The 20,054-nt window shown below is 35.1% G+C and overlaps 1 protein-coding gene across 8 annotated transcripts in view; it reads right to left on the bottom strand.

The window, feature by feature from the left end:
* The window catches only part of TCERG1 (transcription elongation regulator 1), a 70,361-nt gene extending 61,432 nt beyond the window's left edge, over positions 1 to 8,929 (bottom strand). For 3 of the 8 annotated variants that reach the window (XR_007950768.1, XM_051978657.1, XM_051978660.1), the window contains exons 1-3: positions 8,828 to 8,929; positions 5,336 to 5,561; positions 177 to 329 (exon numbers count right to left, since the gene is read on the bottom strand). Coding sequence is in view for 7 of the 8 variants with exons in the window: in XM_051978657.1 (XP_051834617.1) it covers positions 177 to 329; positions 5,336 to 5,561; positions 8,828 to 8,886 (438 nt within the window). In the remaining variant the exon portion in view is untranslated. The remainder of the gene's footprint in view (positions 1 to 176; positions 330 to 5,335; positions 5,562 to 8,827) is intronic. The other 5 variants (XM_051978658.1, XM_051978662.1, XM_051978659.1 and 2 more) reach the window with 2 other exon arrangements.
* Between the last annotated feature and the right edge of the window lie 11,125 nt (positions 8,930 to 20,054).

Raw genomic sequence — 20,054 nt, 5'->3', positions numbered from 1 at the left:
TAGCTACACTGCACAATGCACTATGCAAGATGATGGAGATAAATTTTTTTAAATAATCATTGTCTCTAAGGAAGACACAGTCTACTTGAAATATATAACACTTAAATAGATACTTGCGAATAGTCTATGTCTTACAATGCATCACCCACATACTTCAAATCTGTTTTACATCTTACCTTTCCATCTGGAGTTTTGTTTTCTACCCATATTTCCTCAGTGGGAGGTAATGTTGGTGTACCAGGGGCAGTAACTGGAGGCATTCCAGGTGGAAACATCATGCCAGGAGGTGGAGGCATAGTTCCCATGGGAGGAGGCATAAAAGGTGGTCTCTGTGAATAATCATAATAGCAATGTTAATATAGTAATTTTTACACCATGTTTACAACATTCTTTTTCTATTTTTGTTCCAATTAAATACAAACACCCAAGCATTTTAGCAATAAGACAACTGTTAGAATAAGCACCACAGATCCTACTTTATAAGTTAAATAATTATAGTAGCACTTTATGGTAGCAAAAAGCTCTAGGTGGGTGCTTATCAATTAGGGAATGGCAGAACAAACTACAATATATGAACATAATAGAATGCCATTGCTCAATAAGAAATGAATACTGAGGAGAATTCAGAGAAACACAAGAAAACTAATAAGAGTACTAAAAAGTGAAGAAAGCAGAACCAAGAAGAAAATATATGTGACTACCCTAATAAAGCAAATGATGATATTAGACTAAATGAAAAACAATGAACACTGTAAAACTAGAATTCTGACAAACTATAATGAATAATCTTAGTCCCAGAGAATGAATGATGAAAAACACTTCTCTCAGAAATAAAACAGAGGTTTGGAAAAAAAAAATTTACACTACCAAATGAGGTCACTGATTTGGTTAGTTTCGCTTATAAGTTTTTCATTGTTACAAAAAATGAATAGTTTAATTGGAGAGATGGTGAAAATAACCATAATGTAAAAACAAAATGTAAAAATGAAACATTAAAAAAAAATGTTTATACAATTTTCAAAAATCTTTGCTGATACCCAACTTACCTCAAATATAAGATTTCAGTACAATGAAACAATTCAGCAGAGTTCATTCTAACAGGATTTGACCAATAAAACGTAAGACAAGAAACAAAACCATATAAAAACCTGCAAATTCAAGCCTCATTTGCAAGAAGGCAATACAGAAAATAAAACACTGTTGGAGGCCCTAGAATTGGTAAGGATGATGCTGATAAATGCATGAGTTTTTAAATAGTTCAAAAGTGGCATGGGGGTTTTATATCAGCTTACAAAAAATATAGTAACATGGAAGAAAGAAAAAAAAAGTGACATTGCTCTTATTCTTTCTAAAAGAAAAGAAAGTTCTTTACAGCAAATTCCTTAACAATTTAGGAAGTGGAAAAAATTATTAGCTAGGAAATTGTTTTTACACGTAAGTCAGTCATCTGAAAAAATCTGTTATGAACCAAAAACCCTCAAATGGAATTTTTAATTTTTATATTCCTCTTTTTTGAGAAAAACAAATTTAACTGACACCAGCAAATGTCAAAAAACTTTAGCTTTCAAGTTAAGTCCTGGAGAAATCATGTTAGTCTAGAATTAAGTTCCGAATTCAGAAAAATGTCAACTGTCTAAATCAAACATTGTAACAGCCTCATTCATCAAAATGAGTTAGATTGTGTTCAATATGTTATATAATATTAAAGCAGAAACATAGACATATTACAAAAAAAAAACATTTTTTAGGGAAAAAAGAAAAAAAAAAAAAAAAAAAAAAAAAGCTTTTTACATAATTTGTAGTTAGCCTTAAAAAAAAAATTTTTTTTTTTGGCCTGAGGCAATTAGAGTTGAGAGACTTGCCCAGGGTCACAGTTAAATGTCTGAGCCCAAATTTGAACTCAGGTCCTCCTGACTACAGGGCTGGTGCTCTATCCACTGCAGCAACTAGCTGCCTCTTAAAATTCAATTTAAACAAGATCAGGTATAAACATGTGGAACCATTTCTTTTTGGGGGAAAAAAATCTTTCCCAATCTATTTTCTTTTAGATTCATCCTATTTTTTTTTAGATTTGAACAGCTAATAATGAATATAAGCATCTGTTACAAATATTTTTCAAGCATTATTAGCTAGAAATAATCTATTTTAATACATGACATAATTACCCATTAAGCCCAAGAAAAGCATCCCATTGAAAAAGCATCTACTTAACATCAAAATATTTCTCTGCATTAAAATCACATTACTCTATTTTGGTTCTTCCATTAGCTTTAAATGAATGGCATAAACAGAACAACAAAATTCACATGTATCTTAAGTGATAGAAAATGAAATTAGTTTCTTCCAAACAAGTATTTTTTAATCTAATCTTAAAGATATGTTAAGATCAGAAGTATCAAATTTTTTGAACATTTTTGATTGTGCTGATAAAACTAGAAGTGATACTCTTTTGGTAAAGAAATATGGCAATATGAAATAGTCACAAAAATATTCAAGCCCTTTGACTCCATAATTAAATTGCTAGAAATATACCCTAAGAGTATCTTTGTAATGAAAAACATTTATCAGTTCAAAAATATAAGAGAGTTGCATTAGTGATAATTATGGAGAAGTTGAAACAACCTAACTGTCCAAAAGTTATGGCACAGAAATGTCATGATTACAATACCATTAAAAATTATCAATATAAGCAAGATAAAAAAATTTAAAAGATTTAAGTAGCGTAAAGATATATCAAGATATACATTTCCAGCCACATTAAAGGAAAATTTACCCACAAATACACAGATGAATGAACAAGAATAAAAACGACACAGAACAGATGACTAATAAGCTATTGTGGATATATTAGAATATAAAAAAGTATAAACAGTTATAAAAATGTTATTTGGTTTTTGTTATCCAAAATTAAAAGTATATATAATCAACTGGGATCATAGACTTAGAGCTGAAAGAGACCTCAAATGTCAGTTCCAACCCCCTTACTTTTCAGATAAAGAAACTGAGGCCAAAAGAATTATGTGTTTGCCAAAGTCATATATATATATGTAATATGTACCAGAAATAAACGTTTGAATTCAAATCCTGATTCCAAAGCCTTTCCATTACACCATTAATTACCGTGCATTTTTAAATATTCAAATACCTATTTCCATAATCTCTCCTACAAAAACATATATACCTAAATTCAGTAATTTCCCTGTCAAATACCACTGTTTTTCTAATTCTATTTCAAATATACTCATTTTCATTTTTCAGTTCAATTAATTTAGTAAAAGAAAAAATACAAATGAGAAGTCTATTATGTTATTTGGCAGTCTGCACACAAGAATATAAAAATAAAAGTTATATATTGAAGGAAGGAAAATCAAAAGACCATATATTTAAAAGTGAAAGTGACTTAGTCATCCAATCTCTTCCCATTTTTTTCTTTTCCTGACTTCCTTCAAAACTCAACTAAAATCTAACCTCAAAAGTCTTTCCTAGTTCCTCTTAATACCTTCTCTCCGTCACCTCCATTCATTTAGTTTGCTCAAGAGTTTAATTTCCTCTATTAAAGTACAACTCCTTGAGGGCTGGTACAGGTTTCAAAGCTTAAGCACAGTGCTTAGCACACAGTTTTCACTTTTAAAAAATCTTTAACAACTTGAATGGTCTGAGTTTCATTTTAAAGATGAGGAAATCTGAGACCTCACCAATCAGAAGTAATCTTTCTCCCCTAAATTTCAAAAAAAAATTTTCTTTGTACTTCTCTTGTACTTTCACTTTACCTAGTGAATTGTATATATGGCTATTTGTGTCCTATTTTAGGCTCCCCACCCCCAATTTAGACTGAGTCTATGTACTTCTCTTGTACTTTCACTCTACCTAGTGAATTGTATATATGGCTATTTGTATCCTATTTTAGACCTCCCTCCCCCAATTTAGACTTAAGTCTATTTCTTATTGGCTTTGTATCAACTATAGTATTTAGTCCTTCACACATAATACATACTAAACATATCAGTCAACCAGCATTTATTTATTAAGGGTCTACTATAGGCAGACACTAGACTAAGTGTTAAGAATACATATTTGTTAAACTCTGAATGAAGATGTGCAATAGGGGGCAGCTAGGTGGCGTAGTGGATCAAGCCCGAAGTCACGAGGATCTGAATTCAAATCTACTCTCAGATACTTAACACTTCCTGGCTGTGTGACCCTGGGCAAGTCACTTAACCCCAATTGCCTCAGCAAAAAAAAAAAATAATCATAATAATAATAATTTAATTTAATTAAGAGTTATGGGCTAATTACACCTAGTTTATCTTTTTTGGATAAATCTGAGATTCCCTCGAACCCATTTTTTTCCTAAAGAGGATTCACTCATAATCATTTTCTGTCATTTTTGCGGAGTGTAGGGGAGAAGGGTTATAAATAAATTTTTTCTCAGAATAGAGACTTTATGGTAATATTAAAATTACAATGTCCCATTTTAACTATATTATTAATGGACATTTAATTTATCTATATACTTGCTATTATTATTTACTGTTTTATTTCTACCTTTAATAATCATTACAAGTTCCACTTTGTGAAGAACCCTTCATTATTTAAACATTCATCTCTTTATGTCCCCTTCATCATCTAAAATGACACAATGTCTGAGAAGTTGCTAGATAAGAGCATTGGTGCTCGAATAAGGAAGGCCTGAGTTCAAATCTGTCTCCGACACTTTGTGTGTCCCTGAGCAAGTCACTTAATCTTGATTGCCTAAGAAAGAAAGAAATTTAAGCAAAATCCATTCTTATGAGTGACTATATCCTATATATTTTTTCCTCAAACATTTAATATAGGACCACATATCCAGGAAACCCTCATTCATTCAAAGAGTAAACATCTGTATATAGACTGCTAGGCACAATACTAATTTTAAATAAAATATCATCGTTAATCTCATATATAGGGGTTTTTGTTAAAGAGAAGAAATACAACACCAACACAGATACTTATAATACAGAATACACAAGGTTTGAAATAATGCTGTTTTAGAAAAAAAGTAGTGGTCAGAAAGCGATCCTAGGCACAATTAATAGTATAAACAAAGGCAAGGCAGCACAGGGTCAGAAGTATAAACTTGTGCAAAGGGGAATAATGAGGGGTACAAAGGTAAGATAAGCAAATTAGGAAGGAGCTTCAATGCCAAGCAAATGAATCTGAGCCATTTGAAAAAGAGCTATTTAAAATTTTTTCAGCAACAGTGACCTGATCATATATGTATAAGAAAGACTTCTCTACCACAGTGTGAGGAACCAAATATTGATAAATGGAAGGATATGATTCATTCATTCCTTACCTGTAGATGTGGAGGGCCCATAGGTGGAGGAATTCCTCCTGGAGGAGGCATTGGTGGCATATTAGGATCAAAAGGAGGACGACCAAAGGGGGGCCGAGGTGGTGGAGGGGGGCCTCTCATCATCCCAAAAGGTGGAGGTGGACGCATCAGAGGTGGTGGGCCTCGCATGACGGCATTTGGTGGGGGAGCTGGACCACGAAACCTCAACGCTTGCTGTTGAGCCATTCTGGGTGAAAAGACAAAGGACTATTAATTTATTAAGTTAAGAAATTATACAATTTTTATAAATTACAATCTCCCTCAATAACTCATACTATATATATAGTCCTAGTAGTAAAAAATTTTATTACTTACTATCAAAAAAACTTCATAGTACTCCCACATTTTTATGATATATTCCACATTCCTAATACAAAAACTCCTATTATAAGTTGAAGTCCATTACCTAGGACATAAAGGGATAAATCTCACTATTCCCTACAGACAAGAAATGAAGACCAAAATTTCTGAACCCTACATGTCCTAGTTCTTTCAGTTTGTACAGGCCCTAGTTTTCAACCTTTAATCAGCTTTCAATTTATTTTCCAAACTAAATTATTTTCATTCCAAATCAATTTTGAGTAAAGAATTAGATACAATACTTAATCTAGGCCAAGGTGTGCTATGGAAAAATTGGAACTGATATAGTCAGTTCAACTAAATCGATTTCTCATCTCAACAAAATGTGCAAATTTATAATTCATGAAAATAATTAGTTGAGGGTTACAATAGTCAAACAAGTAAAAACAAAGTACAGGATGTACCTCCGGCCTAAAATTGCAAAATTACTTCAATTTTAGCTTTCTTTTCTATCTCCTCATTGCTGCTACTACTTCTTAAAACAAAAACATTTCTATTTATTGATTTGATTCCCTCACTAGTTGCCAAAATGAACTCCATCATGAGTCTGTATGCCTTGCCGTTAGCCTTCCCTAATGCCTAGAGGACATTTTTTCCTTACCTATGCATTCCAGAATGCTACTCTTCTTTCAAAACATAGATCCCTTTAAGCACCAGCTTCTTTCTATATGAAACCTTTCCTGTTCTTTCCATTATTAGTGCTCTCCATCTCTCTGGAACTACTTTGTATTCATTTGTAATATTCTTTTTATAGAGAAGTAGCCTTGAAAACTAAAAAGATCAAAGTTCAAGTCTTGTCTTTAACACATTACTGGCTGTTATCTCTCTGGGCAACTTTCTAAGACTAATTTGCAGAACTAGTGAAATCCTGAATACAGTCCCTATTCCCTATTCATTCTGCACATGCTTTTATATTTACTTGTTGATTCTACATTAGAATGTAAACTCCCTTGAAAGCTGAGGTTGTTTCATTCTTTGTATTTGCATATCCAAAGTCTGACACATAGAAGATGGGGGTACTTAATAAATACTTAGTGATTGATTACATGTTACTAAACTGGTAAATAAAAACTCAAGCCTTCCTCAAATGAGTTTTTCCCCATTCTAAATTATTTATTGTTAGTATGGCCATCATTATTTCTTGTAGCACCTCATTCTTCAACTCTGAACCCCATGGCAAGATTAAAAGTTTCCTAGATGGTTCACGTTCTACTTCTATAGAAACAATGATGTCTACTTACACTAATAAATGAACCCACATAACTTAAAACTGAAATATTTGGCCTTGTGCAACAAGAAGGATAATATATTAGTAATTTTGCCTCCCCCCCCCACCATAAAGCTACCAATTAGAAATTTACAACCTCATCATAAAGTTCTTAAATGTAGTAATGGAAAGGAAAAAAGAACAATACAATAAAACACCTAACATAAGAGTCCTATTCAATTCTCTCTTCTAACATCTGTTCTGATAATAGCATATTTGAAAGATTCTTGGAGAAAGAGCTTAAGAAAACTGTCGTACAAAATTCAGTGATGTTCCTTATGAAACTATCTAAGTGACCTTCACTTGAGAGCAGAATCAAGATATGAACTTTCCAATCACTAACAATAAAACACCATGGTAACCTATTGTGATGTTCATTACTAAATGGAGTATACCACAGCAAGTGTAAGATTTAAGGTAAATTTAATTTATTTCTGATTTTATTTCAGTTCAACACTAAATATTATCAGATAAGTCACAATTAGAAATAAAAAATTATAAAATGCCAATATCATATACAACACGCATCTAATTTGAAAGCTCACTTCAAGTTGGCAACCTATCAATCACTTCTCTAGTGATTAGTAAAAGAAGAAAAGTTATAATGAATGTGTAATTCAGGGTACACATTACAGATTATGATACAGATCAGTACTGAAATTCAAAACTACTTTTATTACCAATTACGGTTACTTTCACAATGCTGTATTTCAAATTTAAACATCAGTGTCTGACAATGTTCTGCCCAGGAAGCATATATCCTACTTATTACAACATCCTTTTAAGATTTTCATAGATTTGTAGACTGTTATAACAAAAGAAAATGTTTTTACAGATAAAATACAACTTCAGTAGATTATAACTTAGATATGCATGTCGCATTGGAAATAAGAGGATTTGGAAGGTGAGAGAGGAGTTGGGGGTAAGAATGCCATTTAATTCTCTGGGGCCACAGCTGGGCTGAGGGGAAAGAAATGCTGGTTAGATATAAGAGAAATCAGATAAAGATGAGAATAAGCGTGGCCAAGTTAAGTCTGCAAAGGAAGAGAAGAGAGCAAAGCCGGGTTTCCTCTCCCCATCCCCCAAATTATCCGGTTTTAACTTCGGATTCTGCATTCGAAAAATGCAAAATAATTGCACTAGTAGTGTATCTGTTAACCCTAAAAGAATGGAAGCTCCTGGAGGACAGGGGCTGTCTCGTTTCTGCCTCAGTACACAGAAACACACAGTATGTTCTCAATAAATATTATTTGGCAGAATGACTTAGTGGGCCCCAATATGAGAGAGGTCGAGAGGACGAAAGTAGGAGGTAAGCTGAAAGAGGACCGAGGAGAGCAGAGGGGTCTGGGTTACGGAGAAAGAGGGGTCTCCAGAGTGTAAGTGTGGGGACGCGCTGGGAAGAGAGGAGCCGGAAGGAAGGAAAGAAGGAAGGAAAGCCAAGGCCTCGGGGGCCCAGAGCCGGGGCTGAGGAGGGTGAAGGGGACTGGGGGCGAAGCGGGGCGGGGCAGGGCGGGGAACGAGGCCCCGGGGCCTCCGGCTCCATCCCAGAGGCCAGCCAGCCATTCCCCAAAACTCTTTTCTCCGCAACACATACATACACGCATACACAAGAGTACCGCCGCAGCACATACATAGACACACAGACATACACACACACACACACACACACACACACACACGCGGTACCACCGCAACACACACACACGCGGTCCCGGCCCCGTGCCGCCACGGGCCGTCCTCTCAGCCACGGCCACGGCTCCCAGCTTGAGCGCCAGACCGAGCCGAAGACCCAAACCTCGGCTGGTGACAACGGCGATGCTTCTTACCTGAGCTCCCCTGTGTTGTATCGCTCACCGTCCCCCCCGTCCCCGCCGCGTTCCGCCATTACACAGGACCCCGCTCACCCACCCGCCGACTAGGAGAGTCCCATTGGGCGAAGAAGACGTCAATCCCCACCCCGGAAGGCGGGCGTTGGCCGAATCCGTGAGACAATTGGACAACACTACGGTCGCTCTGGCGGCCGGGGAAAGAACCCATCTATCCATTGGACAAAGGGCCCGCCGACTTTGAAAGCGGTGAAGAGGCAGCTCGTTGATTGGATATTCTAAAGCTTTATGGGAAACGCGACAGTAACAGCGAGGAACCGCCCGGCGCCCCCTCGTGGTCTGGAGAACTGAGTCCTCCCACGACCGATCCCAGCCCAGCTTCAGCCACGTGTCTGCCGGATCTTGGAAAAACCAATTATGTAGTGCCATTGGCCATGTATAGCCCAGGCAGGGAACTTTGCTCTGAATCAACGAATCAAAAGCAAGTTTTACTTGTCTTCAGAGCAATAAACGATTTGTTCTAGAAACCTGCCACTTTCTTTCTTCCTTCTTAATTCAATAAACATATCTTTTAAATTATATATACTCTTAATTACACCTAGGTGACTTGAACAAATAGTATTGGAAAATTTAGCTAGGAAGGATGTGCTTTTATTTTGATTCCAGACTCGTTAACTACATTTTTAATTATTGCCTTAAATCATATAATCTCAGAAACGTATTTCCTCCACCAAGGATGGATACCTAAAATAAAAACTGCATTCATTCTCTCATTTGGGTTAGCTAGCCCTTTAGTAGATAGATGGATTTTAAGCAGGAAAACTTGACTTCAGATGCCACCTTAGATGGGATCAATGTGTGAAAACAGGCATTCGAAACCTTTCAGTTGAAAGTTCCCAACTTTCAAGATGGTAAGTTGTAGAGGAAATCCTTTTCTTATCGTTGGAGCTCTCTGCAACAATAAAATCACAAATATACACCAACCACCTCCCCCACCCTCCCCCTCCCCCCCCCAAAAAAAAAAGTCTTTCGTTTATTAAGTGCTGTACTAGTCACAGGGGAATTTTAGGGTGAGAATCCAAGTTCAGATAAGACCATAGTCTTTACTTTCATGGAACCTACAATCCAGAAGGGATAAAACAAAGACACTTAATAATCCTTGTATAAGAGATTCTTATAATTCAAATGATCCGAATATACTTTTGGGAAAATTTTCTCAGCCTTTTGCTTTAAAAAATCCAGAAACCCTGGAAAATGTATTTATGGTCTCCATATTACACTGAGACCAATGCCCCATATGAAAAAATATATATACACAATTGATAAACTATTATCACTAATAGTAATAAAAAATCATCTATATAATAGTTCTTTGATCATTATACCCTAGAAAATAATAGCTAGCACTTATCATAGTGCCTTAAGATTTACAAAGCACTTTTTAAATGTTCTCCCATTTGATCTTCAAAACTCTGGGAGATCAGTACTATTATTATCCTCATTCTGTAGAATGGGAAAGACCGAGACAGAGAGAGGTGAAGTCACTTGCCAAGAGTCTCACACAGTATGTATAACAGGTAGAATATAGATCTAGATATGCAAATATACATACATATATCTAGACAGACAGAATATTGAGACATTGAGAATGAGAAAGGAGAGAGACAGAGACAGAGAGACAAAGAGAGACAGAGTGAGACAGAGAGAGACAGAGAAAGATAAAGAGAGACAAAGACAGAGAAAGAAAGAGACAGAGAGACAGAGAGAGACAGAGATAGAGAGAGACAGAGACAGAGAAGAGGGGAGAGGAAAAGGAGAGATAGAAGGAAAGGCATGTAAGAGAGAGAAAGACAGAGACAGAGAAGGAGAGGGGAGGGAAGGAAGCTGTGTGGAGTAGTAGTAAGCTAGAAATGATGTAAACTGGTTTTAGGTCTTTCTTCTGACATACACATACTGGCACATCTACCTATATACACATTTGTAAATGTTCCATGATTTTTCTAAAATTGGAATTCTTAATAACTTGCATAAGAAACTAAAGTAGAACTAAATATAATTTTTTTTCCAGGAAGAAAAAGTAATAATAGCGCAGTCACAACTGAATGATTATTGAGAGAATGAGAAATGTGCCAGTGCTACATAAAACTGAAGGGCAGGTACTGTCCCTTCTTAACTGTCACATAATAGAGACTCAGTACCAGTACTATCACCCCAATACCATGTTATAAAATTAAAAAGAGATGAAAAGATAGCTTTAGTTTCTGACAAAGAATTCATCCTCAACCATAAAAATTCATATAGAATTTTAATATAGAGTGAAGTTCAATCTTCTTTCAGATATAGGATTTAAAATACTTTATTTTTATTTAAATTTATTTTTTAGAAAAAGAATTTTATACTATGTCAGAAATTAGGCATTGACTAACAACTAACATCTTATATCAAGATAAGGTGAAAATGGATTGATGATTTAGACATCATCATCTAGAAATCAGATCTTGTTATGGGCCAGAACTTGAAACAAGATGCTAACTCACTGGAATTGATAGAAACAATGCTTATGTACTTAAGTTCACACCTTTAAGAGTTCACACATTAGCATTCGAGATTCACAAGTCAGGAACCCACAATCCCACTCTCTCAGAGAAGGAGTCAACCTTTGAGTTCACACCTTTAAGAGATCCTGTGTAAGAAGCTCTTGGAGCCTCAGTGAGGAGTCAACTGGGGATATCGAGAAGCCAGGAGTCAGAGTGGAGCTAGAGGCAGAAGCTGGAAGAGCTAAAGGACTGGCAACAAGAGCTCTCAGAGCGAAGGAGAGAGATAGATTTCTAAGAAAGTTAACTGGACTATTTTGGAAGAGATAATAAAGGACTGGATTTTAACTCCTAGCTTCATTTGAGGTGATTATTACACGAAACTGAAACTAAGATTGCCTCCAGAAGCTCCCCAAGAAACCCCCTCACAGAGAACGATTATATTTTAGAGAAGAGAACACTACAAGATCTGTAGAGAAAGAAGTAATTTATGGCCAAAGAACTGGAGAACATTTTGAAATGCAAAATGGATCATTTTGATTATAATAAATCAAAAGGGTTTTGTATAAACAAAACCAATGCAGCTAAAATTAGAAGGGAAGCAAAAAAACTGAGGGGAAAATTGTTTATATTCAAGGCCTCTGACAAAGGCCTCATTTCTAACATATATAGAAAATTGATTCAAATTCATAAGAATACAAGTCATTCCCCAATTAATATGTGGTCAAAGGATATAAATAGATAATTTTCAGACAAAGAAATTAAAGCCATTTCATCACATCATTATTGATTAGAGAAATGTAGATTAAGGCAACTCTGAGATAGCTTATACACACTTCTCAGATTGGCTAAAATGACAGAAAAAAATGATAAATGTGGAGAGAATGTGGGAAAAGTGGAATACTAATACATTGTTGGTAGAATTGTGAATATATCCAACCATTCTGGAGAGCAATTTGAAACGATAGCCAAAGGGCTATCAAACTGTGCATACCCTTTGATCCAACAGTGTCTCTACTGGGATTATATCCCAAAGAGATCTTAAAGGAAGGAAAGGGACGCATATGTGCAAAAAAAAAAAAAAAAAAAAAAAAAAGGTTGTGGCAGCCTTTTTTGTAGAGGCAAGAAACTGGAAATTGAGTGGATGCCCATCAATTGCAAAATGGCTGAATAAATTGTGGTATATGAATATTATGGAATATTATTGTTCAGTAAGAAATGATTAGCAGGATGATTTCAGGAAGGCCTGGAGAGACTTACATGAACTGATGCTGAATGAAATGAGCAGAACCAGGAGATCATTATATATACTTCGACAACAACAACAGAATGATCAATTCTGATGGACCTAGCCCTCTTCAGCAATGAGATGAACCAAATCAGTTCCAATAGAGCAGTAATGAAATGAACTAGCTACACCCAGCGAAAGAACTCTGGAAGATGACTATGAACTACTACATAAAATTCCCAATCACTCTATTTTTGTCCACTTGCATTTTTTATTTCCTTCACAGGCTAATAGTACACTATTTCAAACTCTGATTCTTTTCATACAGCAAAATAACTGTTAGGACATATATACTTTAACATACTTAACATGTATTGGTCAACCAGCCATCAAGAGGAGGGGATGGGGGAAGGAGGGGAAAAATTAGAAGAAAAGGTTTGGCAATTGTCAATGCTGAAAAATTACCCATGCATATAACTTATAAATAAAAAGCTATAATTAAAAAAAAAGAAAAAGAAAAAGAAAAAGAAAAAGAAATGATCAGCAGGCTGATTTTAGAAAAGCCTGGAGAGATTTGCATGAACTGATGCTAAGTGAAATAAGCAGAACCAGGAGATCATTGTACACAGCAGCAGCAAGATTATATGATGATCAACTGTGATGTTTTGGCTCTTTTCAACAATGAGATGATTCTGGCCAGCAACTGTGATGTTTTGGCTCTTTTCAACAATGAGATGATTCTGGCCAGTTCTAATAGACTTGTGAGGAAAAGAGATATCTGCATACAGAAAAAAAAACTGTAGGGACTGAATGTGGATCACAACATAGTGTTTTCACCTTTTTTATTGTTGTTTGCTTGCTTTTTTTTCCTTTCTTCTTTTTTTCCCTTTTTGATATGATTTGTCTTGTGCAGCAAGATTTAAACATGGTAAAATGTTTAGAAGAATTGCACATGTTTAACCTATATATAAACCTATATTACAAGTATATAAATTACTTGCTGTCTAGAGGAAGGGGTAGGTGGAGGGGAGGGAAAGTGTAAAATCTAGAACACAAGGTTTTGCAAGGTTGAATGTTAAGACCATCTTTGCAGTATTTTGAAAATAAAAAGCTATTATAAAAAAGAAAAAGAAGTTTCATTTTCAGTGACATTTTAACAAATTTGTAGCATGTCATTAGAAGACCTGAACTAAATCGTTGCTTCTGCTCCTTTCTAACTATATTAGGACAGGAACTATGTCACATAGCTAGGAAGTGTCTGAGGCTAGACTTGAATCCAGGACGTTGAGTTTTCCTGACTTTGGGCCTACCTCTCTACCCACTGTGCCACCTACCTGCCCTAGAGAATATCTTCCCCAAACTACTTTTTAAACATTTTATGTACATACATATAGTCTATGGATGCTTATTTGTGTACTTATCTCTTCCTTTAGAATGTAGGCACCTTGAGGGCAGAAACCATTTTCACTTTTGTCTTTGTGTGCCCAATGTTTAATACAATGCCTAACACATGTAAACTCTTAATAAATGATTATTGATTGATTGGGAAGAAGGTAGCCCCAGAATTAGAGAACCTGATTTCATATTGAAAGAAATGATTATTAAATAGCAAATTATTTGGGTAGGTCCTTGACCATTCCCAAAAATTTATCCCTCCTAGACAATCTCTATCTAGGGAGTTGTTGCCCCATCCAACTAGAAAATCTTACAAAGAATTTAATCTAAATTGAATTTTAATCCATTGTGTTCCATTCAGGTTGGTGGGGGGCTGCAGTAGGGGAGGGGGAGGATTAAGATCATTTGTTCAGATTGACCAAATCTGGGGGTGATTTGGAAATAAATTGTATAATCAAAGACTCCTAGGCCCTCATTAGAATAGGTCTATCTCTATTCAAGCCAGTTCCAATGGTTTTGTGATGAAGAGAGCCATCTGCACCCCAGGACTGGGAGAACTGAGTGTGGATCACAACATAGTTTTTTGACTTTTTGTTGTTGTCGTTTGCTTGTATTTTGTTTTCCTTCTCATTTTTTCCTTTTTATTCTAATTCTTTGTATGTGTGTGCAGCATGATAATTGTGGAAATATGTAAAGAAGAATTGCACAGGTTTAATATCTTATTAGATTATTTGCCATCTAGGGGAGGGGATGAAGGTAAGGGTGAGAGGAAAAAAGTTTGGAACACAACGTTTTTATAAGGATGAATTTTGAAAACTAAGCATATGTTTAGAAAATAAAAAGCTTTTTGAAAAAGAATAAGTCTGTAAAAAAATTATCCTGGCATGGATTCTGTCAATATAAAGTAATAATTAAATAAAAATTTAAAAAATTAAAAAAAAAAGAAAAAGAATAAGTCTATCTTTCAATGTAATATTTATTCTTTTCACTATTTGTTAACCAATCAGAGCCGATTACCACCTGTGGAACACCCACTATTCCAAGGGCATATAATCATTTTGAGTGAACTCCATAAGGAGTCTTTGGCATTCAAGAGTGTTACTGACTCCTTTTATTAATTATTGCTTACATGATTAATAAAATAATTAATTACCCAGAAACAATGTCTTTAGAACTTTTAATACATCACAATATCCCATCCCTAATGTTCGCTATTCATAATTTGGGGCAAATCATTCACTTTCTCTGGGTCTCAAATTTCTCATCTGTAAAATGAGAGGATTCAATAAAATGATCTTGGAGTTTCCTTCTTGCTCTACATCTTTGATCTAATGATCTTGGGATCCAGTGAATCATAGCCTAGTCTTTGGTCAATTTATTTTATTTTATTTTCCAAATACACATAACAATAGTTTGCAACATTCATTTTTGTAAGACTTTGTGTTCCAAATTTTTCTCCCTCCCTCCTCTAGATCCTTCATCCCCAAGACAACAAGCAATTTGATATAGTTAAATATGGGCAACTCTTTTAAACATATTTCCATATTTGTCATGTGCAAGAAAAATTAGACCAAAAGGGAAAAAACACCAAAAAGAAAAAACAAACACAAAAAATGTGCAAATATTATGCTTCAATTCACATTGAGTCTCCCTAGTTCTCTCTCTGGATACAGATGGCATTTTCCATCTCAAATCTACTGGAATTGCCTTGAATTACTTTGTTCAATTTTTTAGTGATTCTGCAGTATCTGTAGGACAGTATTGGCATCCTCAAAATCACAGAATTTTAGGATTAGAAAATATCTCCAAGACTCCTAGCCCAATCTATAGCCAGAAGAAATCCCCATTACAATGTATTCAACATTGCCTGGAAATCATTAATGAGGGAAAAGCTACTCCATCCTGAGGCAACCCATGGAGATTTTAAACACCACTGATTTTAGGAAGGCTTTTCTGACATTAGGCCTAAATTTATTTGTTGGCCACTTTCACCTAGCACTTTTGATTTTATTTCCTGAAGCCAACAGAACAAATATAATTCCTCTTTCATATAACAGTCTCCAGATACTTAAAAAACAGTTACTATGTTTTAAATCTTCTCTTCTCCAGGCTAAACAACCAATCCTCATGATATGAATTCAAGGCTCTTCATTCTTTACCAATTAAATGATGCAATAGATAGAACTTTGGGTCTGGAATTAGGAAGATCTCAGATAGTTACTAACTGTGAAATCCTAGATAAATCATTTAAACTCATTTTCCTCAACTGTAAACTGGGGATAAGAGCTGCCCCCTCCCAATATCATTGTGAGGATCAAATAAGATATTTATAAAGTACTTAACACATTTTCTGGCACATGGTAGAGGCTTAATCAGTGTGTTGTCCTTCCTTTCCTCCCTTCACCATTCTAGATGCTCTTATCTGGACTCTCTATACCTCATCAATAACCTTAATAAACTGTAATGATTCACAACTATATATAATTCTCCAGATGTGTACAGGTATACCTTGCAGATCTTGCAGATTCAGTTCCAGATCACCAGGAATAAAGTGAATCTCAATAAAACAAGTCAGATGCATTTCTTGGTTTCTCAGTACATCTAAAAATTATGTTTACATTATAGTCTATTAAATGTGTAATAGCATTATATCAAAAAAAATGTACATACCTTAATTTTAAAAAATATTTTATTGCTAACAATACTAACCATCATCTGAACTTTCAGAATTGAAATCTTTTTTATTGGGGGAAGGTCTTGTCTTGATGTTAATGGTATTATCAGGGTGGAAGTTGCTGAAGGTTGGAGAGGCTGTGACAATTTCTTAAATTAAAATAACAATGAAATTTGCCTTATTAGTTGGCTCTCCCTTTCACTTGAACACTTAGAGGCCATTGTAGGATTATTAAATGACCTAATTGCTTTATTTCATCTTTAATTTAGAGAATGAAACAAGTATTTCCATAATATCATATAATAAAAAGGATGATTATACATGAAACTTCAGATTATGTACAATTTGCTATTTTTAAAATACAACAAAATAATCATGTAAATTCCTTTTTCTTTTTTTCCTACCTTCTCTTCCCCTCCCCCATTCCTAAAGATGGTTCCCATAATCACAGATAGGTATGCATGTCTGCATGTATGTATGAAAAATTCTTCTATATATACTTCTATTTTTCAGTTCTTTCTCTGGATGCAGATAGCATTTTTCTTCACATGTACTTTATAGTTATTTTTGGCATTTATAATAGACAAAATCACTTATTCACTCAATAGTTCTTAACACAATATTGCTTTCACTATATACAGTGTTTTCCTGGTTCTGCTTATATTGCTCTTCATTATTTCACATAAGTCTTTCCATGTTTTTCTAAGATCATTTTTCTTTTTCTGGGGGGGAGGCAATTAGGATTATATGACTTGCCCAGGTCACACAAGTTTTGCATCCCCCTAGGTCTATAGCACAGTGGTACTCTATCATCATCATATACCACAGTTCCTTCAGCCATTAATTGGTTGCATCTCAGAGAATAAGGAAGCCAGAGAAGAAGAAAGATGGTGAATGGCCTGTGTGTGGAGCAGTCAAGACACATATCTGTTAAGTATGTCTTCTTATAGTTTGTGACATCCCAAAACAATTACAAGGGTAACATCAGAGATCACTGATCACATATCACCATGACTGATGACAGAATAATGAAAAAGCTTAAAATATTGCAAGAACCACCAAAAAAACACCACCTTGGGAAAATGGCTCCAACAGACTTTCTTGACACAGAATGGCCACAAACCTTCGATTTATTTAAAAAAAATAAAAATAAAAACTCTCTGTGCAGCACGATAAAGTAAAATGCAACAAAACAAAGTGTACCCACACTCTACGCAGCCCACGGGGTACAGTGACCTCGTGATTCCTGGAAGCTTTGCGTCTCTCAATAAAGCCAAGAGCACATTAGCTTCTATGGCTGCCACATTGTACTGAGGGTACAATCCATTAAACCCTGGTCTTTTTCAGACAGACTATACTGCCTTACCATGCTTCTGCCACGGGGTGGTTGTGAGATTGATTTTCTTCATCTCAGTCAACAAGTTTGCATTTTTCTATATTAAAATTCATTGCTAGGTTCAGCCCAGTGTTTTAGCTTGTTAAGATCTTTTTGGAGGCTGATTCCGTCATCCAACACAGTTATTTTTCCCAACTATATGTCAGTCCCTTTCTTCTGGGCTTTTGTTTGTTCGTTTTTAAACATGTAAGAAGCTGAAAGAGGTAGTAGGATATAATAGGATAGTTAAAAGAAGGCTAACTTTATTCAGGATGTAGGAAAGGACTTAGTATTCTTTAATGCCTAAATTTAGAACTGGTGCCTATTTACTTTAAACTTTTGAGCCATGGTCATGAGTATCTCATTTTTGTAAAGGAAATGTCCCCAAAAGTGATTTTGGACATATTAATTCTTGTTCTATTTGATTAACTTTTAACTACATATATTACAATTAAGATTGATTTTCTGTGATAATAGGGCACAAAGCATAGAATAGTTTTTCAGATATTTAAAATTTGATTTTTATACAAGATGTCCCAAAAGTCTTTTTTTTATATTTAAAAAAAATTTTATTTACAACAAATATTGTTCCTAATGATTAAGGAGGGTAAAACATTGGTATAAAATACCATATTTTGATGTCCTTAAAATATAGAAATGCAAAAGCTTGTTTTGGCAAATTATTTACAGTAGAGCCAAGGCAAGCTTATGTTTGCTGGACTAGTAAATGACTTTTTTTTTTTATAATAACTTTTTATTGACAGAACCCATGCTAGGGTAGTTTTTTACAACATTACCCCTTGCACTCACTTCTGTTCTGATTTTTCCCCTTCCTCCCTCCACTCCCTCCCCTAGATGGCAAGTAGTCCTATATATATTAAATATGTTGCAATATATGTATGCAGAACCGAACAATTCTCTTGTTGCACAGGAAGAATTGGATTCAGAAGGTAAAAATAACCCGGGAAGAAAAACCAAAATGCAAACAGTTTACATTCATTTCCCAGTGTTCTTTCTTTGGGTGTAGCTGCTTCTGTCCATGATTTATCAATTGAAACTAAGTTAGATCTTCTCTTTGTCAAAGAAATCCACTTCCATCAGAATACATCCTCATACAATATCGTTGTTGAGGTATATAATGATCTCCTGGTTCTGCTCATTGTCCCAATAGTCTTACTGAAATTCTAGGTGACAATTCTAAGTTTAGAGCAGTTCTAGGCTAATGCTTAGAGCGTCTCTAAGATTTTTGGGATACATTATATTTCTAGCATTAAATAGAAGTAAAGTTAATTTGAGTTTCAATCTTTCTTCAAAACCTAATCATAGAGCATCAATCAATCAACCAATAAATACTTATTATGCATTTACTATATGCTAAATATGTGCTAATCACTGGTAATACATATACAAAGAATAAAACAATCTTTACACTCAAGGACGTTCCTGGGTAAACAAAATGAGGGGATACAAATAAACATTAGTCATGGTAAATATGAAATAGGATTGAGAGAGTATATGAAGGAGAAGTTCCTGAAAAGGACATAGCACCCCAAAAGAGTTAGCTAGCCTTGAGAAGTAAGATTGGAAAGGATAGTGGAGTTAGGAGAGATATCACATGAGATGGGGGAAGGAGAAGGGGAAAGACACCAGACCTGCCTTGGCAGCAGCTATGGGATGGCCCAAGTAGATTTTATAGGGGAAAATTTAACCTCAGGGATATAACTGGGATTTCTGACAGGACATGGCAAGGTGAGACTGCTGGAGACCTTTACAGATGGTGAGTCCCAGGACCCTGACAACTTGGATTTCAGACTGAAAGACCTCTGCAGAGAGTGAAATCTTGGAACTAAACTGATCTAACAGTGCTTTCTGCCTGCTTGCCCTCAAAAATCAATTCTTTAGTTTCTCTGTCCAAAACACCATTCAAGATCTCATCATTCCCCCATTTTTAATTTATTAAAAAAATATATATCTTTTGAAAAGTGGTTAGGGATCCCTAAACATATGGGGATATATCAGAC

The sequence above is a fragment of the Antechinus flavipes genome, chromosome 2 (genome assembly GCF_016432865.1).
Source record: "Antechinus flavipes isolate AdamAnt ecotype Samford, QLD, Australia chromosome 2, AdamAnt_v2, whole genome shotgun sequence".
Taxonomy (NCBI): domain Eukaryota; kingdom Metazoa; phylum Chordata; class Mammalia; order Dasyuromorphia; family Dasyuridae; genus Antechinus; species Antechinus flavipes.
Note: the sequence above shows the minus strand (reverse complement) of the source record. Positions and strands in the feature narration are given on the sequence as shown.